General features: G+C 41.5%; 2 protein-coding genes across 2 annotated transcripts; both read right to left on the bottom strand.

The window, feature by feature from the left end:
* Positions 1-11: 11 nt before the first annotated feature.
* Positions 12-19,650, bottom strand: kl-5 (male fertility factor kl5). The gene is given in 23 exon segments (XM_068301465.1): positions 12-390; positions 1,892-2,086; positions 2,164-4,929; positions 4,990-5,156; positions 5,218-5,356; positions 5,418-7,456; positions 7,513-7,732; positions 7,797-8,068; positions 8,070-9,470; positions 10,554-11,134; positions 11,193-13,871; positions 13,936-14,395; positions 14,398-14,768; positions 14,828-14,981; positions 15,047-15,338; positions 15,393-15,505; positions 15,565-16,132; positions 16,185-16,450; positions 16,505-16,844; positions 16,904-17,163; positions 17,220-17,393; positions 19,353-19,451; positions 19,532-19,650. Coding segments are annotated over 23 exon segments (13,692 nt in total). The 5' UTR covers positions 19,568-19,650; the 3' UTR covers positions 12-290.
* Positions 19,651-19,713: 63 nt separating this feature from the next.
* On the bottom strand, positions 19,714-21,179 carry LOC137585635 (uncharacterized). The gene is made up of 2 exons (XM_068301471.1): positions 21,034-21,179; positions 19,714-20,961 (listed from the first exon to the last, which is right to left on the bottom strand). Exons 1-2 carry the CDS (start codon positions 21,043-21,045, stop codon positions 19,948-19,950), a joined length of 1,026 nt encoding a protein of 341 aa, XP_068157572.1. The 5' UTR covers positions 21,046-21,179; the 3' UTR covers positions 19,714-19,947.
* Between the last annotated feature and the right edge of the window lie 401 nt (positions 21,180-21,580).

The following is a 21,580-nucleotide window of genomic DNA, read 5'->3' as shown; positions in this document are numbered from 1 at the left end:
TTTGCAACGAATATGTTTTGTTGGTATATTTAAATGGCAAATATGTGTTAATGTTTTGATGATGTCGTCTTCTTCTTCTCTGGTTAATGAATTTATTCAGCATTGAATTCAGTTAACTCCTTTGGCAAATACAGCATGGTTTTTCTTTTTTGGATGTGCCGCTCATCAATATTGTGTGTATGGAAATACATTTGAGTAGATAGGTTTGTCACCCACACAAAATGGATCAATTTACATAGTTTGTTTAACTGATGCCACTGGTTAGTGAGTGGAATGTGGTCAGCAGGAGCTTATGTCTGCAGGAGCAGACAAACGCCAGCCAAGGTCCATTTGCTGGCACGCTCACGGCTCTTCAGATTAAATGTCCAAACGAAAGTGGGTCCGCGTAGCCTGTAAAATAAAAGATGTGCATAAATAGTGCTCACAGTCCAAGTCAAACATTAAGTGAAAAGCAACGAAGGAACAAAAATGAACGAAATGAAATAGTATGAATGTAAAGGGAGGGAAATGGAGTGCGGACAAAAGAAAGCCGCAAGAAAAATAAACGTCAAATTGATTTTAAAAGGAATTTCTCGATGATGATGATGATGGCCTCGGCACATTTCGAATTAAGTAAATCTTACGAAAGCCGCACACAGTGCCGCGACAGAAACGGACATTGGTCGGGCGCTGAGCCATGAAAAATGAAACTGTAAAATGCTTTTACTACATTCAAGTGGGTTCGTAGTTTATCCCTTTTTTCTGTTTTCATTTTGCTTTTTGAATTTATGCCAAGCGCCGCGAATGAGTTTTTGCTTGCAAGTTTTCTTTTTGTCCAATGTTGTAGCTGCTGCTGATGAGTTTCATTATGGGTGAACAAATCATCACATGGCAAGGACTGGGAGTATGGAGTGTAAACTATGGTTCGAGGTAGAGGCGCAAACTGGATTTAAAAGCAATTCCATCGACGGTGCGAGTGTGTGTCAACACACTATTTCATTACGAACAAAAGGCATTTCCATTTGGGTAAATTTATGAGAACATTGGTATGCGGCATCTATTTAAAAATGACCGCATACAAAGCACTCAATGAAATAAAGAAAATACAACAGCAAATCTCCAGATAACGAGCAGAAGAAACAAACGCATTTGGCACCACACACAGCGTAAACAATATCTTAAAAGCACTCGCAAAAATTTTTCCAAAATTTATTAACCTTTCGAATGAGGCAAGCTTAAAGTCGTTTCAAAAATAAACGAAACTATAATTGTTATGGGATATCACTTCTAAGACTAGAAATAAACTTACTATTAGACACAGCGATAAAGAAAATCAGATGGTAGTCTGGGAAGCATTAATCGTTACGTAAAAATATAAAATATTATTTGATTGTCCCTTTTTGCAATGAAGTTTTCAAATCAAAAAACTAAAAGATTTTCTTGCACAAACGTCTTTTGTGCAGTGTTGAGAGTCTGGTTGACTGACTATTGGTCCGCAAGTAACTTTAGCGGCGATGGCAGCCTAACGACAACATTCAATAAACAATTCAGAATTGATTGACAAACGGACAAGGGGAGATTTGTTATTTGGCTGACGTCGACTGACGATTGACCAGACACAGTACACACACAAAACATTGGCCATGATGACAAGTCAGCAGCAGGAAGGATGTTAGTTCGAGTGGATGAGGAAATCGAAAGGCAATGTTCACCCACACATACATACATACACACTCAGCAAACTTGAAAAGGAACAAAAATCGAATCCATCTACAAACGAAAACGAAAGCAGAAAAAAACAATAGCAAGCAAATTTCTCTACGGATATCCGTCAGCGATTAGACATGGCTAGCTGTGATGTTTTGTGTCTCTTCTGCATTTGTGTGTTATTCTTGTTGTTTTGTTGGCATACCGAATTTTATAGACTGGACATTCGTAAATGTTCTTTGTGTCTTGTTTGTCCTGGGTGACGGCCTTGATATAGATAACCGGCATGGCTGGGAATAGTTCTTTGTTGAAGGCATCTGTTATGGTACCCATTTTCATATCCCAGCGAGCTCCTTCCATGAATAGACCATTCACATAGGCACCTTCTCTTGGTGGTGATCTATAAATATAGAAAATAAATTATTATTAGTACCGCCCACTCACACAAACGAACATCTGAATCTATTCATGGCCTACGTGAATTCCTCTTTGAATTTCTTGGTCACATCACAATTGAGACACACCCTGTCCAGGGGCCATTCATTTTTACGTGCCGTCTGTTGCATAATTGCTGTAAGAAGCGACTGTGGGTTAAAGAAACCAGCTAGCCATATGGAAGAGGGTAAACGGAAATCAGCCACCCATCCTTCGAGCTCACGCAAACGCTGCATAAGATCAGCGAACCAGGATTGTAAGCCCAACAAACTGGGATAGGCCAGTTTTGTCCATTGTTCGGGCACTTGGTCCATATAAAGACAAAGCATTAGATCTTCCATAATCGATGATATTGTTAGTTCACCTTTGAGACCCAAATCGAGCTCATTTAGAGAGCGCCTCAATTCGGCCATTAGAATATTCATGCGTTCACATTCCTGGAAGGCCACAATTATATACGGATTGCGATCCTCAACGCGACCCATTAGTTCCAGAATATTAAATGGTGTGGGCACTTTGTCCAGCAGATCCTCAATGATGCCCTTTGTAATGTCCTCTTGTGAGGCTGATTCACCGCTACCTCCAGTGCCACCGCTCGACATACGTGGCTGCAATTCAAACACTATGCGAAATAGACGTTCCGAAACTGTAGTGAGGAAACCAATTTCAGCATTCGAATGAAGGCCATACAGAGCTGGACTTTCTCCCGGTAGATTATCATCAATATATTGATGATATCCGGCATATTTGAGAATACCGGGAGCTGGAAAACCTTGACAATACTCCAGTTCGCCGTCGATGAGTTCCGGTTGCATGAACTCTTCCAGATAAGTACGGCAAAGGCGTCTATCCCAGTCATCTGTAATGTGACCGCCGTACATAATTTCACCAAACAAATACCGCAAGTCCTCCCACGGAACTCTTGTGTTGTTTTCAAGATAATTATAGAGGACATACACCGATATAGTGAGGTCACCTACATTGAAAGGATAACCTCGATTCCATCCCTGTGGACCAAACTTGCGACGTTCTGCGACCACAGCATGGAAATAGCAAAGTGAGAACAAAATAGCCTTAAACTCGGTCTCCTTGGAACACATTTCCAAGGTTTCATCGCTAAAGTTGTCCAGAGCTTTATGTATATTGGCCAACATACCAGTGGGCGGTTCATTGGTTATCTTAATGGCCGACTCCAAAATGCCTTGAGGTAGTATATGCATTGTAGGGTCGCCAGCGGGTTCGGCGCTAAGGAAGAGTCGATAATTGGGATGAGCATTGTTGAGGGAGGATTCCATTTTTTTCTCAAGACTTGGCAACCAACGTGCCACCAAGTGAATGTTCTGCAATATGACCCAGTGACCGTTTTGTGAGGCAGTCTCTATAGCCCTTTCTGCCACAATTTCCTGTCCCTGACCCAGAGAAACACTATGGAAATTCTCTTGATCGAAACTAAAGCCTAGTACTTTTCCAAGTTTCTCCACATCCTTAAGTGGATCAACACCAGGTGATAGCACAAAGAACATGTGAGTTTCGGGACTACTCTCCTCATATGTTTTTGCAAATTCCACCGACCTTGCATCAATGTATTTGGAGCCCAGTTTCTCATCAATGAACGTTTTCATGGCATACGACATACGATCGGGCCGAATGCAACGCATTATGCATAGTCTTTGGATAGCTGTTTTACCCTTCCATTCACCAGGAAGCTTCTCATTTTCTGGACTCTCAGAGTCAACATATTTCTTCCAACGCTTGTGCGAGCCTTCCAAGTCCTTCTCCAGACCTTTGAAAGCTGGCAAATTTGTAAGGGCACGAATGCCACCCCAGCCCAAATTGGTTAACCAGGGGAAATTGGAGGTTTGATTAGGCATATAGGGGAAGCGTAGCAGAAAGTCAAGCTCACTGGGTTCCACTTCGCCGGCATTTACCAGAATCTGTATACACATTTGGGTAAGGAAGATCAGTTTGTCCTGCTCAAAAAGACCGCGCGACGTGTAAACGTAACTACAATAGGTAATCGAGTCGATGAGATTCTCCACACGTTCCTTTAATTTCTCCGCTGGAGTGGCCTTCAGCATGGCATTGTTAAACACGACAGTGAAGGCTTTTAGCGAAAACTGATAGATGGGGTTAATTTTGAAAAGATCATTCAATATAAAGTATATAATGGAGGCACGCTCAGCAGCCGGGCGATAAGCCTCACGTGCTGAATCGATTTGTACACCGGTTATTTTAGCCTCGGCCACCTTGACCTCAATTTCATCGGCGGTTTTCTTGGTCTTCTCCAAATTCATGACTAGGGTTACATCTTCGAGGACATTTTCACCGGCAGAGGATAGACGCGCTAGAAGATCATCTTCCAGAAATTTGAGTGTAATTTTAAAGTGATTCTGTTGCTGGGTGAGCCGCGTACGCATGGCTTCCAAGTCGGGACGTTCTACTTTCACCACCTCGGCCAACAGTTGATCTTCGAGACCATCACGAGTGACTGTGAAATTAATTAAAGTCGTTTGGGCCTGCATTTCGGGCTTATAATGAGGATTGGCCAATTTTGTATGCAATATCAAGCGGAACTTCGGATTAAAGTCAATTTCTCGATCTCCGATCTTGAGAACGGTGCCCTTTTTGATCAACATCCGTCCCAGCAGTGGATTGAGCACGGCATCGACATTTTCACCAATGTTTTCAATAAGTAAAACACTGCCATTGCTGACGGCCTTCTCCACATGATCCAAATAGTTTCTTTGCGTAAGTCGCAGGACAATTAAACCGGTGCCGTATTTATTTTTCACCCATTTGATACCTTGACTGAAGGAACCATAATCTGTATGTAAAAATATAATTAATTATTCATCTTAAAAGACTTACAGCTGCGGATCGATCATTAATGGGTAACGCTCAGATTGAACTAAAATGGCAGCATTTTCCGCTGACATGCGATCACTGGGCAAACCCTGATTATTCCATTCGGCTATTTGAGCATCGTCGCAAATCATTTCAAAGGGATCAATGCCCTCAGTTGATGGTATCGGTGGCTATGGCACATGATTAACAATCATTTATTACTTTTTTTTTTTTTCCTATTTTTGAACTTACCTGGCTTTTAATAAAAGCGGGCATCCACATTTTTTGCTGAAGTTCAATGCGATAGGCGCGGGTGAAACAACCGACATATGATATGAAACAGGATATAATGAGAATATCTCCAGGCAACTGCCTTATACCTGATGTAATACTAAAGAGACAAAGTGTTGCTTTAATATCGAAAAGTAAATATTGTGTCGTGTTTAATTTACCTCTTGACCGACTCTGTCCAGCGTACTTTTTCAGTGGCTAAACCACCAATCAGTCGATTTGCAATGTCAATGGTAAAGGCTGTTTTGTCCGCCTCGTCTTGGCATTTTTGCTTTTTGGCCAACGCCTCATCGTATTCTCCTTGCAGCACATTGAGTTGCTCCTCCAGTTCGGTCAGACGTTGATTTAGGGCGGTCAATTTATCACGGGCATCTTTTAATTCCTTCTCAGACTCAACCAGGGCACGCTCTTTGGGTTCCACAATGAGATAGACATCGTAGAATCGATTGATATTAATTACCCAAGAACATAGACCGGCCGCAGCTGATGACTTTGAGATAATCTTTTCGGGGCTAAATTCTGGATCTTGCACGTAAGGCTGTAGAGCCTTGATAATATCTGGATGAATGTGTTTCTTATCGTAGTTGATTAGATTATCGAGAAATTTATCCACATTGCCCATCATGCCACGGGCCGCTTTCCAACTACGATCTTTCGGTATTTTACCCTTTACAGAGAATAGAACTAGAACAGCACCACAAACACTGACCACAGCATCTGGCGGTGATCCAAAGGACTTCAACTCCGTCAGATTATTCTTGTTTAGTGTGTTTAGAGCCTCTTGGGCGGCAAGAAGAGCCGGCTGTGCTTTAAGGAAATCCTCTTCGCATACTTTGGCTTTGGCCGTAACTTCCTCTTCGATTTGGCGCACATTCTTTTCCTCTTTGGTGGCAAATGCTCTCTCCTTTGAGACTTTTTCATTTTCGGTGCCTACAACAACAATAAGGTTGTCTGCTTCCTGATTCTTTATCTTCAGTTCGACCTCCTGTAGTTTTAGAACATCTTGGAGGGCGTCTACTTCTTTGGTGCAACTTGCCAGCTTAATGAGTCCGTTCTCCAAACGCAGTCGTCGATCCAAATTGGCTTTGACCTTTTCATGAAGCAATTTGGAGTAGAGAGCAATAAGCTCGAGGAATGATTTGGGTGTGGTGTAGTTATATCGCTTGGCATTAGCCAAATACACTTGAGAAATATCGTTGACAGTCTTGTGTACATAGGCCATAAAATTGGAGACCGGAAGTGCCAACTCTTTGGGCAATACTGATATCTCAGAAAGGAAGCGCATCGACACCGATTCCAAGGCCTGTTGTGGCCATTCATGGAACCAGTCGATAGTTGTGCAATTAATCAGAGCCGGGAATTTGCGTGAACGTATTCGCAGTGTGGCACCGACCGGAGAGAAGCAAAGGACAACCTTTAACAAGCTCCGAACCTTTTCAATAAAATATTTCCAACAATTCTCACGACTATCCATAATGCCCAATTGCTTGACCTCATTACGCACCGCATTGACCACATTCTCAACCTCATCGTCAGGGAATAACTCATGAATATCGCCCGATGCCAATAAATCGTTGACCAGCACTAAGAATTGTTCGCGTGCCACTTCTGAATCGGTAAGGAGGAAACAACAAGCCGTTGTCTTCACACCTGCCTTAGAGTAAAGAGTGGCAATATTTGCCTTCAGATCATTAACACTATAATCTTTGGTCAGTTGAATTTGGAATACATCCAACGAGGAAATGAATGCCGCTAGTCGAGTTAGAGACTGTTTGCCCGAACCACCGACACCGATTAGCATGGCGTATCCTCTTGAGGATTCAATTATACGACTAATGCGACACACATGAGACATGGCATCATCGAAGAGCACCAAATTCATGGCTCCCACATAGTCATTATAACGATCTTGAGCCTCCTCGAGCAATGACTTTAATCTATCCCAGTCGCTAATAGGCATATATTTGATATCGGATAAGCCCTTGGCAAAGTGACAATATATATGCGGTTGCTTGTAAACAATGTCGTCATTTAAACCATCAATACCTTTGCGTACCACGTCGGCAACAATTTTCTTAAAGTTACCTATATCTGTGTAGTCAACCAATTTGTCACCGTAGACCCGATAGCACTCGTGAACCCATAGACGTATCATTAGATTGGCATTTGGGCAGGTCTCATTATTCGCATAGAGAACTCCCTGAAGAGGAACAGAAACTAATTGCGATTGCCTGATTGTCGATACAAAGATCTTACCGTAAAAATATTGGCTATGTCACGCAAATTAAAGTTGTAATGAAATTTAATGGCAGTGGGCAAAAAAGATGAGGCAACCTTTTGATGAAGGGCTATGGCAGTCGTCACCAGTGGTTCACATAGCCTAATTACACTCTTGTCGAACTTGTGTACTGGATTCTCTATATGTTGCGAGAGAATGGAGTTCAGTATATGGAACAAGGCATCTTGACTGGGCTGGCTGTAGAAAATGGTTTTAAATCAAGAAATCTCTTCTTAAGCAGAAAAATAATAAAATTACTCACTTTACAGCAAAGGAGCAGAAATGTCTCTGCAATCTTGGATTAATGGTAAATGATCCGGCAGATGGATTCATGCAGGCCACAAAGTTACATTTGTGTATATCCTTCAGGGTCATCTTTTGGCGATCATACCAATGGTGATAGTCCATAAACTGTCTAATTAGAGTATGTGGCTGTACAGTGAAATATTTATCCACCTCTGGCATATTCATATCATCCACAAAATAGATCATTCGCTTGGTCCCTATGGGACCATAATTACGTCCAGCTTTTTTTCTCCAATGGTTTCTCTAGAATGCGTTGCAACATTTCGGAGGTTGTATAGAAATTAAAGGGCACATTGGTCACTGCATATTTCTCGGTGGGCAAGGCATTCAGTTTGGCATTCATCAATATGGTTTTGCCCGATCCAGATGGACCGATTAACATTAAGGGATGATCGGCCTCAATTAAAGTGTCCATGAAAAATCGCAAGCGTGTTGTTTCATTTGTATTGACCAAATTAGATTGCAATGGCAAATCTGTATCCAACTCAAATTCTGGCACCAAATTTGTCCAGGGCAAGAATTTTTTGGTGTCATTGTCTATATAGAATGAGAAAATATTTCCAGACGGTGGGAATTTAACGGCTTTGTATTCATTGAGGAACCATTTACTAAACTCATTACGCCAATCAATTATCTGATCCTGGAACAACGAAGAACCAAAGCCCCAAACAATGCAGAAGACAAAGTAAATTTCATACCAGTCCTTTGGGCAATCGTTAGGCACATTTTGTGGTGTTAGCATGCTATCTAGAAGGAAGCATGTCATCTGTAAGCGGGCAATATCTGATATTGGTGTAATACTCTTCAATCGATTTCTAAACGCTTCCAGCAATGGTGGCACATACTTGTCAAACAGAACATTCAGAGTGGCCACCTCACTGGAATTTGAGCGAGTGCCCAGCCAGGACTGTATAAATGGTGTCCAGCCCAAATCCTGTGGATTAATATACAAAATTCCCGCTCTCGACACTGTGGCTGGTGTGGCTGTGCGCAATGAAGCAATTTCAAAGAGCAATCTCATTTCTTTGGTCAGAGCAATACGCTCGTTGCTGGCCAAAGTCAGCACTTTATTGTCATCCATCACTGTGTTGAGACTCTCAATCCACATGGGATCAATATCACCATCAAGAACAATCCATTTTGGGCCACTTCCCCCCAAATTGGCCTGATCTCGCATCAATATAGAGAAAAGGCCATCTTTCCACTCACGTGTGGCCGGATTAACTATGCCAAACAATTCGTCATTGGTTACTGCTTTGGGATTAAGATCATTGTAATGGGGTTTCCTTTTTTGGTTCTGATATGTCTTGTTTAGCGTTTTCCACACTTCCGATTTGCCTGTGCCCGCAAAACCAATAATGAACACAGAATGACGGACTGCGAATAATTCCTCCAGCTGTACAATTTTCAATATGAAACCCTCCTCTGGTTGCAGCTTTAAATCCAATGCTGAGCGCTTAATCACAGCCTCAAATTCAGGATTACGTTTACGTGGCACATCCAAGGCCGGAAACAGATCACCAATAAGCCCCATAAACACGGGCACATCATCGGTCACAATTTTGGGTATATTAAAATCACGTAAAGCTCGCATAAGCACTTGATCCTCTGGTCGTTGACGATCGTCGCGCTACAATCATAAAGAAAGAAAGAAGAAAACGAGCCACCGTTATCTTTAATTAAAAAGAAATGGAAAAAATTGGTCGGGCTTGGCTAATTGCGCACGTGACTTTTGCGGCTCATTAGTTTGGCTCACGTAGCCATAGCGTTTGGGCATACTTTTGGCAATTGCTGCCAAAAAAGTTTGCCCCAAGAACAATAGCAACAACAACGGCCAAGCTAATATGGGCATTATATGACTTTTAAATACCCTAAAAATAAATTATCATCATCTCGGTTCACTTCAAGTCTCTAAATCGCAATGCTCACCCATCCATGTTGTTAGAATTTAGTGTAAACAAAGACTTGCTAAACGCATAATTATCTATTAAGCTTTCAATAAGTAAATGTACCTATTCACTTATTTAGGGTATACAAATTAAGATAGAGGTCATCGCGGTGTAAGGCTGAAGTTTCGCAAATCCTTTTGGCAATTAGATACTTGCAGCCAATAGAGGAAGGAGAACAGGCAGAGAAGGATGGACACCCACAAATATTGCAGAAGCATCGTGGTATCGCCCATCGACTATTGCCCATCGCCAACGCCATCCTCGTGTCGTTGTCGTTTTCGTCGTAGTCGTGGCATTTTGTAGTGCAAATATCCCATTACCCGAGTGAAACTTTTAATTAAAAAGTTGCCAATGACAAACGGGTGGCGGCTGCGATGCTTTCGGTTCCTCTCGACCCTGAGTAATCGAGCAATAGTCTTAATATTTTCGCCACAACTCCCCTTCCCCACTTTTCCCATGCGGGGGATGAGCTGCTGCTGCTGCCTCAGTCTGTGGCACGCACGTAATTGAGACAAACTTTGAGACAGTAAAACATTCGTGCAATGCTTCGCAGCGTTGGCGATGCCAATGAGAAAATTACGACATTTAAACCCGGAGGTTAAATGTACGTGAAATATTAAGTTTAGTTGCATGAGAGGACACTAAATCTTATTGTAGGTCATTTGTCGACCTACCCCTACTACATACTAGGTTAGGCTGGGCTATCCTTTTCTCAGCGTTAGCTAATTATAGCCTGTTAGGATGGTTCCCCCATTTGCACTTACCCTTAGGGCTCCAGCAACGACTAGCACCGATTTGATGGCACGCAGACCCCAATCGTAATGGTCCTGTTTGGATAGCAGCTCCTTGCACAGTGTGTATAACGTGATGAACTTGCGGGCCAGTAGACGTGCCTCTTGGAATCCCTCGGCCACCAACATAATTTCACTAATCAGTGCAAAATCAGGCACAACCATGGCGCAAGGACGATAGAGTGCCTTTAGATTCTCCGGCAGCTCTGCACGACCAGCGTAACCGGGATTCATGGTAATGAAGACACCCACCGTATTTCGTAATGAAATGTGCTCGCCCAGAAAACTAAATATCAATTTTTTGCTCTTGATGGCATCCTGTATGCACTTGACTTGGACAGCCACCACCGAAAGAACTTCAACAGAGATGCGATTAAATTCATCGAAGCAGCCCCATGCTCCAGTTTGGGCCAGACCTTTGTGTATGTTGCCAATCGATTTGTAATCCATTTGCTCAGAGCAATTGAACACATACACCATCATGCCCAAGGCGCGACCAAGATCCTTGGTTGTCTCGGTTTTTCCAGTACCAGCTGGACCAGCGGGAGCTCCACCTTAAATCGGCAAGCAATTACATTTAAACATCCCGCGACCTCTAGAATGTAAACTTACCCATAACCAAATGTAGAGATTGGGTCAGTGTTATGTAGCAACGATCTGTTAAAGGAGTAATAACTAGACGAGGTGTATTGCCCAAATACTCATAGTCATAGCGAAATTGGGCATCACAAATGTTGGCAAAACAATCATCGATCTTTGAGTCCCAACGATGACGCAATTGGCTCTGCCATTGAAAGGCAGTTTGGACTTCCACCTTCTTGGCTATAATCGTGGATACCACATCACGACTATGCACATCGATGGTGCACACAGTCATTACCTTTTGACGCTCTGCGGCAGTTAGATCGCCCAGCAGCAAGAGAATGAGATTATTCAGCTGAGTCACCTGCTTTTTGTTGTAGTCTTTTAGGGCATTCTCATAGCGTTGCTGAACTTTAATAAAGGCATCGTTTGTCTCAGCTGTCCACATAATTTGAGTGCCCACCAATGCTGGCTGGGCAGGCCATTCAAAGATCCAGACGTGACGCGGCTTATGATCGTAATGGGAAAGAGAACGTTTCAGCTGATCACGCAAAGTGTCGCGCATTTTGTCAGTGACACGATTTAACCAGACTTCCACCTTGCCGCTGCAATCGCAATTTTCTAGAAATGGTACATATTCCTCCAATTCCTTGGCCACCATTCCAGCAGCTTGTTTTGAGCCAGAAATTAAATTCAATTTACCCATCGAATCGTAGAGTTTGGTCAAGTGACGAGCCACCATAGAGGGATTATTACCATTGGATAGAATATCCAGCAGATCGGCTGATGAAACGAAATAAAAACGCGGATAGGCAAGACGCTTCGTCTCCAAATAGTCATTTAAAGCTTTCTCGCAGAGTAGCAGCATCTTGAGAAGCGATTCCAAGTGATCGTAAAGTTTGCTGCCTGATCGATTAGTGGACCTTACCACATTCTTATCAGAGTTCATTTGGGCCAACAGCGCCTTGAATTCCTTATCGATATAGTCAAAGCGCTTAGAGTCCTCTGGCAATTGGGAGCGTATATCCTCAGAGCCAATGAAAATGCTCTCCAAATATTGCCATTTGCGTTGAACTTCAAACCATGAGCTAATAATTTGATCGGCATTCGATAGTTTTTGCTGCCATGTGCGAACCTCATGCTCAAAGAATGAAATGTACTTGGACGAGGCCATATTCTGTAGCTGACCTTGATGATCCTCTAGAGTTTCGATCATCTCCTCGGATGCCTTAAGCAGCTTGAGACCAGTTCTCTCGTGAATTTCTGTGCCAAACTCCATATTGGCCCATGCAGCAGCTATATCGCGCAATTGCTTCTCCATGGCCATCTCCTTGACTGACTTATCCACAATATTCTTGACTTCCTCCTCATACTCGTGCAGATTCAGATCGATAAGGTCTTTCAAAGTTGTCGAATCGTCCATGCTGAATTTCACTTGGGTCGTTTGCATTAGTTCAATCCAATGACGATCACGTATGGCTGGATTTTGCAATTCTGTGACAGCCCGCAGTGAGGTCATCAGATTCTTTAGTGATGCTTCCATAAATATAAACGGTTCCCAGCCACGCATGGCCTTGTCGAGGCCACGCAATTCACGACCAAATTTCTTGCATTCCTGATCCATGGTCTCGATGTCTATTTTCTTCCACGGTGTCTTCTTCCAGTCATTAATTGTCGACTCTATGGTAATGGCAAAGTCCCACATTACCTTGACCAGTTTCAAATCATTGCGACATAACTCAATTTTGGCAGCATCTGGTCCCTGCAGCTCGAACAGAACTGCCGATTCAGCGAGATTCTTTTGTCGTTCCTCTAGAGCCACAATTTCCAAATCAGCCTCATCTATTAGTTCATAGCAATTGGGACAGGGAACATGAAAGAACTTTTTAAGTACAAACTTTTTGCGATATGTATTTGACATGTTGTCACAGAGCATGATGCGCTTTTCTATCAAATCTACTTGGTAACTCTGAATGGGTGCAATCATTTGCTTTGTGGTGGCTGCTTGTCGCTTAACCTTCATCCAGGCATCGGGTAACTCATTTAATTGAGCTAACTCTGTGTCCTTGAACTCGTAATTATATTGCTTAAGAAGATCAACAATTTCTTTCAGAGGCTCAAACATATAATCGTAGACATATTGCTTCTCATTGATCTGATTCAAAACAGAAAGAATCTTTACGAGGCCTTCAAAGTCATCTTTCTGCAGTTCCATTTTGAGTACTACATTTGCCTCATCCACAAAGGCTTGAAGTTCTACCAGTGAGTTCTTTACCCGATTAATTAGATCCATTTTAAAGAGACTAATCCATTGTCCCACTTGACTAAGTACTGAGGACTTGAAACCGGCCGTATTCAGGCGCAGAAAGACAAAAAAGTCAACAAAAGTTTCCCAGGTTCGTACTTGATCTTGCAGTTCTATAAACTTATCCAATTGTTCTTTGTAAACCGATAAAGGTGGATACTCTTCCCCTAAAGGTTTCACACCTGAACTGCCCTCTAGTTCCGCTTCGGCATCTCGTTCATCTAGGGTCAAATTACGGCCATACTTTTTGACCTCCATTAAATATTTGTTCTTATCCCAGAGCCAGAGATATGAGTACTCCATATAACCCTTGCCGTGCACTCGTATTGACTGCATTGCCATTTTGATTTTGTTTATAATATCAAAACGCTGCTTATCCAAATCGGGTTTATTTTCCAACTCGGCTGTTTAAATCAGAAGAAGTAATCAGAAACAGATATTAATCATTACTTTTTGCCAGCTACTTACACATGAAACGTATGGGCTCTTCACCCGTCACCTCGGTGGGATCCTGTGCGACTCGATACAACAGATTCATCATTTCATTGATACTACTTAATATTGTTTCCACAAAGAATAGGAAACCCGCTTTCGAGTTTGGATCCAAATTGAGAAAATAAACAACGTTTGGCTCTTGTAATTCCATAAATATTTCAAAAATGGGTGCATTGTTCTCATAACGATTCTCCACTTCCAATCTCAGGTATGTGGTGCTGGTGATGACTGCATCCAACAGATTTTCAGCTATGATTGTATCCACATACTGCTCGTAGGTCCGAAACAACAGACGTTCCTCTTCGCTGACGCCCTTGAGCAATTCATATCGATGAAATGCAGTAATCACTTCCTCTTCGCTCTCCGACTGCTCCTCTTCACCCTCCTCATCCAAATACTCTTCCTCGCCGCCATCACGTTTTTTTTCACTTTGCCAATATTTGTCATCATGGTCAGACTTATAATTGGTGGCCAAATGCCGTCGCCTTCATCCTCTTCCTCACCAGCCTCACCTGGTGGCAGACTATAACGTCTTGGGATATCAAAGAATAGTTTTAGATTAATGTATGTAAGTAGATCAATGAGACGTTGAGTGATATTCGCCTGTTCCATACGATTGTTTAAAATGGGTTCCCTTGGATCTGTATATAACATTTGTGTGGGATTGAAATCTTTGCGTTGGAAAAGCGGCACTTTGCCCCAGGATCGAATACTCTCCTTAATGGCCTCCAAATTCTCTTGGGCGGCCACCAAACGATCATGCAAATATTTAACCATTTTGAAAATCATCACAATGAATTTCTGACCTAATAGGAAGTTTATTCTATATTCGCAATTTAATCTTGATTGGACCCCAAACACTTACTAAACTCATTCCATGTTATATTTTCTATAAGGGGCTTCATTTGCTCCTCAATCATGGTCATTTCGGTGGCAATTAAACCTTTCTCAGTTTCATGGGCTCTTTCATGGATATCATTATACCATTCAGCAATGCGCATTAATTTAATACGCGCTTGCTATAAATAGAAATAATTAATTATTATTATTATTATTAGTATTAGTTTTGGTTAGTCATGTTTACCCATAGCTCCTCCTCGCGACTAAAGAACTTCATTAGCTGTGGCGTCAATTCACAGTGGAGCAAACGCAATACTTTAATATCCTTAAGGGCAGTTTTTAGATTGTCACTGAAATTTACACTCAGTATATCTTGTTCATTCTTTTCCAAAAGAGTCAAAGCCATGCCTTGCTGTATACCAGCCCAGCATTCCACAACCCATTTGTCCAATATCTGCTTAATGAAATCATCAATTTCCTGCAACATTAGGTCATAGATATCCATGACATTGCGACCACGTTCATTTTCAAAAATGCTAAAACAAAGAATGCAAAATTAATGAATCAATTAGTAACTTTCTAACACTAACGGGTATTCGTATAATTCATGTTCCTTATGCATTGCCGTTATACGATTTCGAAGTTTCTTAAGCCAGGCCACAGCTCCCGATATTTTCGGAAAGCAATCGTCTGTGGGCAATTCCTGAGATGATAGAATATCATAGTCAACTATGTTATCATGTCAACTATCATGCAACTTACTTCTTCTCCCGCTACCAGATAAATCTGTTTAAACTCATTAAAATCTTTTTTCACATTTAGAATTTCTTCCTCAAAGTCATCGACTATAATGTGCATAAATGGTTCAATGTGTTCCCTGATAATTGGACGTAATAAAAGCTGTCCGGCCAGCAAGAGATCGTGTGTATCCTCGAGTGCCTTCTCAAACTGAAAGGATATCATGCGCTCCATTACATCTGTTTTCTGCATAAATTTCAGGCGATCCTTTTCAAATTCAGAGTTCTCTGCTTCCGGATCTAATGGATTATATTGTATGTTTGTCCATTCTCGATAGATGGAATTGTAATCATCGAGAATTTTCTCCAAAGCAGCTGTAATTTGACGTCCCTTTAGTCCACCCATGACGATTTTTTCTAATTTCTGAAAATCACGACCTGTGTTGAACAGCTCTTTGAGCTCGCCCAGACGCAACATGAAGCCGTCGAGACGGTGGAATACCTTTTCGGGATGCCAAGTCCAATCTTGAGAATTGAATGTGGTGCCAATTTTGAATTTCTTTAAGGAATTACGGCATTCCTTGTAAATAGTTCTACAAATGGTGAGAAATTAAAGAAAGTATTTACATAGGGAGATTGACTTACTTATAGTACTCCAAATGTTGAATATTCTGATCGACCTTCTTATAGGCCTCATCTATGTCGCCTTGAAATATAGAATCTGGTTCAATTGTACGTATGGCACATTCAATAATTGAATTATGTAATAGATTGAAGAATAATGTCATGTTGTTGAGCGTATGAAAGTAACGAGAATGTCCCCAGACCAATCCAACGGTTAGCATAAGTGGACGAATTTCGGGTCGATTTTCGTCCATGTCGCTATTCTCAAATTTATCCATTTTCTTTTTCTACAAAAACGCAAGAGCTGTATAAATTCGTCTTATGTAATATCTTTGCCTTACCAGTGGTGCCAGGCATTTGGTTATATCTCTAGCTTCGGCTAAAGCCTCCAGAACAAGTTCCACAATCCGTCTATACGAATGTTCGAATACCGATTGAATTTTCTCCAACACAAAACCTATGGTCTTGATACGTTTATCGCACAATTGGTCAACCAAACTATCAAGATTCTCTAAGCGTGATTCCCAGAATTGGAATAACGCCTCTGGCAAAGGATATTTCTCTTTGGAATATATTTTCTCGGATGGCTTAATGCCAACTAAATCTTCTACAGAATCTAACCATTTAACCACCATGAACTCTAATGAATGTTTCATCAAATGATTTACCACGGAAAGATCTCTGAAGGACAGGGTGAGACAGTTATTTTTCTTTTAGAGTCTTTATATTACACTACTCACCCTGCTGCAATAGCCGGAGCCGCTTCCATTACTTCATCCATGCATATGGGCAATGGAAATATAGTTCGATTGATGACCAAACCCTTCATTTGTGCTATGCCATTACGCATCTCTTGTGATTCCGTTTTCATGTCATTAACTATCACACTAGTCCATCCGGTTTGATTGACAGGATTGTTAAGCAACGGGAAAAATATCTCATCGCAGAGTACGGAAAGATTTGCCAGAGGATTGGGCAATAGATCACCAATCATTAGTGACTAAAAGAAGAGCTTTAGTTTCTGTTTCAGCCAAATCGTTTTATTTATCTACTCACATCAAACATATTTTCTTCGGTTAGATATAATGGTCGGGAGTTTCGTATGAAATAGGCCACCTTTGAGCGCGGTTTTGCCGGAAAATTGTTCGTGGGATAGAGTTGGGAACTCGAATTCAAAGTGAATATCAGTCGTTGTACGTTCGGATTGTTGAGAAACTCCATTATCAGGTCCTGTCGAAGATAATATTGTTCAATTGAAAAAGGCCGCGAAAAATTTACTCTTTAACTGTGCATTCAATGTTGCGAGGATTCTGCAGGCACAGCACACACCATGCATAGGCATAGGGCTAACGTTTGTGAGAAGTGCTGGGCAGGGGGCGTGGCTAATTAAGCTCTATACCCTTCTGGGCCGTGAAGGCAACGAAATGGAAGAAAAGCAACACTAGAGCGGGTAAAGAGCAACGGTAAATGTTACGATTTTGCAAAATAATCAGAAAATGCTCTCAACATTTTACGTAAAACGAGAAGCGAAACGAAAATTCACGAGGAAAAGCGGAAGTGCTGTGGTCGCATTGTTGTTGTTGCTCTCTTGCGTTATCTAATTACAAAGGAATTGTGCAGTAACGTCACACAGATTTTTGAAGGCTTGGTATTTTTTGTGTTTAATTTTTACCACACTAGAAGAAAAAAAGAGACAAAAAAATATAACAAATGCGGAAAGGTAAGCAACAAAAAAGTCATTTATGTTTATAAGAAAACTATTTAATAAAAAATGAAAAAAAAGAGCTTAAGAAGTATGCATAAAGAAACTGTTTAAGAAATTGTTGAATTTCGAGCCGAAATAACTAACGAAAAGTTTTTCTAATGTGGCATCGATAGAAAATGAGTTGAACAGGAAAGGCCGAAACAAATTTTGTTAAGTGCAGCAGCTTCAGTCAGACTCAGTCAGTTTGGTAAAATATTATTTCTGTTCAAATGCACAGAGGGTCTGTGCCGAATAGGTTTTGGGTCTCGTCCTCGTCCTGGTCCTGGGCCGTAGCAACAATAACAACAGCAGAAAAATGCTGCGGGCATCCGATTGATATATGTAGGTATCTGCATTTGTATGTGTGTATATAAGTGCGTTGTTTTTGGACGTACTATCTAGTTTTGCCTAAAGAATGGCCCGCAGTTAGTTACACACACACACACATATACACACACAAACACAAACAGACTGTGGGGAGGAGGAACAGACACATATGCGCTAAATACACTTGTGTCTAATAAGTTTTATCCAAATGGCCAACGAAGCGTGCACCCACACAAATACAACAAGGGGCAACCCCCACCATTCACCCAATTGAATGGACTGATGGTGAGGGTAAACAAATGAAGGGTCAGTCACATTTTTAGAAGGCGGGGTTGAAGGGAGTGTACAGATGGGAGCTGGTAGCTGGAGCACAGCTGCGTTTGCGGCATATTTGAGTTTGTATGGCGAAAAATTGTCAAACTGCCGGCCGTGCGCGGCCTGAAAGTCACTTTGGGCTGGCAATCTGCTTAGCTAAAAGCCCAAATTCCCATCATACCATCGACCCCCTCCTCCCCCCAGCTCCCCCATCCCTTTCACACACAACAGGGCACTTGCATTTAAATTGTGAAAATATTTGGACGTTGGTCGTTAACTGAAAATTGAAGTATGGCGGTTGTTTTTGAGGCAGTCAACCAACCTACAACAACAAAAAAAATCTTTAAACAAACGAGGTCAGCAACGATAGGGAGGGAAGAAATGTGGGCGGGAGAGTGGACGCTAATTGCGTGCCTGTCAACACTCGAAATAAAAATAATATTTGCAACAATTAAAAGCGCGCTAAATGACAACAAAAGAGCCAAACAACATTTCTAAGGAAAGGCAAAAGGAAAAACAAAAAAAAACCTAAAAAAAGGGATTCGTACAAAAAAGGCACTGGCCTCCAGGCCGTTGCCACCTGCCGCATAATTCCACATTTCAAAAAGAGGCACAACACAAAAAAAAATGAAATAAAAAAGGCCAACGCGTTTAGCAGATTTGCAGGCCTGGCAACGGCAAACGGCAGCAAATTATGCAAATTAAAAATTTGTGACAGAAGAGTGTCAAAAGAGCAGGATGCCGCGTTCCTGGTCATCAGGATTGAACTGAAGATGCTGCTGTTGAAGATGATGAAATCTTACCTTGTACTCGTTTGTTGTTATCATTTTTGTCCATTTCTCTTGCTTCAGACGCATGGTTTTGCTCACATAATTCCAGAAAAACTCTGGTCTATTGTCAACCTGTAAGAAGAAAGTGGAATCCAAAATCTTGAAAGGAACAGACAGAGAGAGCGAGAAGCAGCAGAAGGAAGTTTACCCACCACTTCCTTTTTCTTCTTGTCGTCATCATCGGCCATAATTATTATTATTTGCTATGTTTTTTTGTTGTTTTTATTTTTTAGAAATAATTTGTTTTACTTTTTCTTATCAAATGAAATCATGAAATGAAAATGCTTCGTGTATCTGAAAGCCTACTCTGAAAGTTAAAGGAAGATAGAATAACTTTTGATTTTTTGAAGATGGCATTTGATTTAGATTTTATTTCGATTTGTTTTTGTAGCAGCTTTTTACTAAGAATTTAGAAGGCAGTTGTTTTCAGGCAAGTAATGGTGATGTTAATGAGGTGATTGAGATGGAGATGATGGTGGTGAGTGGGTGAATTTGTTTGTGTTTCCATCCAACGTACAACGATGATTCTAGTCCGTGTAACACATTTGAGCCATCCTTCCCTTTCACTCTATTTGGTTGCCAGCGGCATTTTGTGACGTTTGGGTAAATTCCTTTTCAACAATTGCCAATTGATGCTTGTGGGCTGTGCATCCTTGTTACGCTTCCTGATGGCCAATTGTTTTTGCTTTTTAGCCTTGTTGGCCAACTTGGAACGTATAATACCCAGACTGTGATACTGACTGGCGCTGCGTGTCATTCTAGTATGGCTAATTATCTTGGGCATACGAAACTTGCGCTTAAGTTGCATTTTGCCATGACCGATCTTGTTCTTGGAGCCAGCCGATTTCGGTGAGTTGGATTTACCTTTCGTTTTATGTAAGCTCTTTGATGATTTCGCTGATTTAACCGACTTGAGGGACTTGAGAGACTTGCTGGACCTGTTGGACTTGAGAGACTTCACAACTGATTTCGCCGTCGTCGTCGTCGTCTTCGTCTTTGTAGTTGTCGCTGCCTTCGGTTTGAGACTTTTCGCCGATTTCTGCTTGGTAATCACGGCACCGCCCTTGGCACGCTGAACCAATTGCTTCTGTGACATCTGCTGCTGCGGCTGCGGCTGCTGCTGTTGCGGCTTGGCCACTAAATACTTGAGAGCTGGCGGCGGTTGCTTGGAGAATGAGCGAGCTGCCTTAGCAATTGAGTCAGTGTTGCCAAACACTTGCATGATATTCCGATTAACATATTGTAGATATTTTAGCGATGAGGCACATAAGTTGCATTTATGTTCACCCTTATCGCTATTGTTACGTATCAGGCTCTCCAGATACAGAAAATTCTTGGCCATATTTTCGCAATGGGGACACTTGCTGTTGCTCATGTTGCTGCTGTTGTTAATGTTGTTGCCGTTGCTTGTTGTATTCTCTAAGACCTGCGAAATTGGAGGATCGGCAGTGCCGGTTTTTTGTTGCAAATTAAAGGCCGAATTATTTGGTACTACGTAGTCTTTAGCTGGCTTTTTTTTATCTAAACCGATCATTTTTCGTAAAACTGAAATTTTGTTCACCTTCTCAGGCATCAAATTTGACTATGGGCATAGAGTAAAATATAGGTTAATAGGTAAATAATTATTCGTTGACATTTGGTGAACTTGGCCTACCTGATGAGCCATGGATTCGTTTCGGTTTCACTTTTTTTAAACCTAACAACAATATTTGTTACTGAACGAAATTTTGTATTGTTTTTGCTCCAGTCGGCCTGTTTTTTGTTGCTGCCTGCTACTACTGCTGTTGCTGTTAATTTTCTTAGCTTGGAAATTGCTTTCGTCTGACATTGAAGGCAACGCCGCCTGCCCTTTAACTATTCTCAATTGCTGGAACAAAATATTGTCATCGACCTTGTGCCACTCAATTATCGATAAAATAAATTGCATTGCATATTTAAAGGGGCACGAAAATTAATTTTAACAAAAACAAACACACAGAGTTAGTTTCTATTTCCTTGGGCGCAATTAGCAATAATCAGCTAGCGATTCTCAGTGGCTGCCCAGTGAGCCCTTTGATCCCTTTCCTTAGTTTTTCCTCATTTTGATTGTGTATTTGGGTCAGCAAGCAGCCCATTGCAATCATTTATTTTATTTCGAGATAAAATCGCGAAATTTTAGTTTTTCGTGTCGTGTCGTTTGTTGTTTTTCGGATTTTCGTTTC

Source organism: Drosophila tropicalis, unplaced genomic scaffold, assembly GCF_018151085.1.
Source record: "Drosophila tropicalis isolate 14030-0801.00 unplaced genomic scaffold, ASM1815108v1 contig_878, whole genome shotgun sequence".
Taxonomy (NCBI): Eukaryota; Metazoa; Arthropoda; class Insecta; order Diptera; family Drosophilidae; genus Drosophila; species Drosophila tropicalis.
The sequence above is the reverse complement of the archived record's forward strand: the minus strand, read 5'-3'. Positions and strand labels throughout refer to the sequence as shown.